Genomic DNA, 325 nt, shown 5'->3' on the forward strand with positions numbered 1-325 from the left:
CTTACCTTGCACCACTCCCCACGGGTACTGCCGAGCTCTCACCAGCTTGTTCCCCACTTTCACCTCCTCCGTGCTGCCGACTACAGCGAAGGGCAGATGAGCCTGAAACAGAGCCAAGGCCAGGACTCAGTGCCTGGGTTAACCCCTCAGAGATCCACGTTAGATCCCCCACACCCAGAACCGACGCCAAAGAGCCTTTCCTCTGAAGCTACTGATCTCCACAGATCAGCGCAGTCTCTGCTATGAACAGGGATATTCACAGAATCACAGAATCATTAGGTTAAAAGAGACCTTTCATCTCCTCGAGTCCCCCCATTCCCCAGCA

At 54.5% G+C, this 325-nt stretch overlaps 1 protein-coding gene across 1 annotated transcript in view; it reads right to left on the minus strand.

Moving 5' to 3' along the window:
- SEPT14 (septin 14) overlaps positions 1–325 on the minus strand; it is an 11,602-nt gene that overhangs the window by 2,024 nt on the left and 9,253 nt on the right. Inside the window, exon 5 of the mRNA XM_010140318.1 lies at positions 6–102. Coding sequence (XP_010138620.1) covers positions 6–102 — 97 coding nt within the window. The remainder of the gene's footprint in view (positions 1–5; positions 103–325) is intronic.

This window comes from Buceros rhinoceros, unplaced genomic scaffold (genome assembly GCF_000710305.1).
Source record: "Buceros rhinoceros silvestris isolate BGI_N320 unplaced genomic scaffold, ASM71030v1 scaffold22077, whole genome shotgun sequence".
NCBI classification, from domain to species: Eukaryota; Metazoa; Chordata; class Aves; order Bucerotiformes; family Bucerotidae; genus Buceros; species Buceros rhinoceros.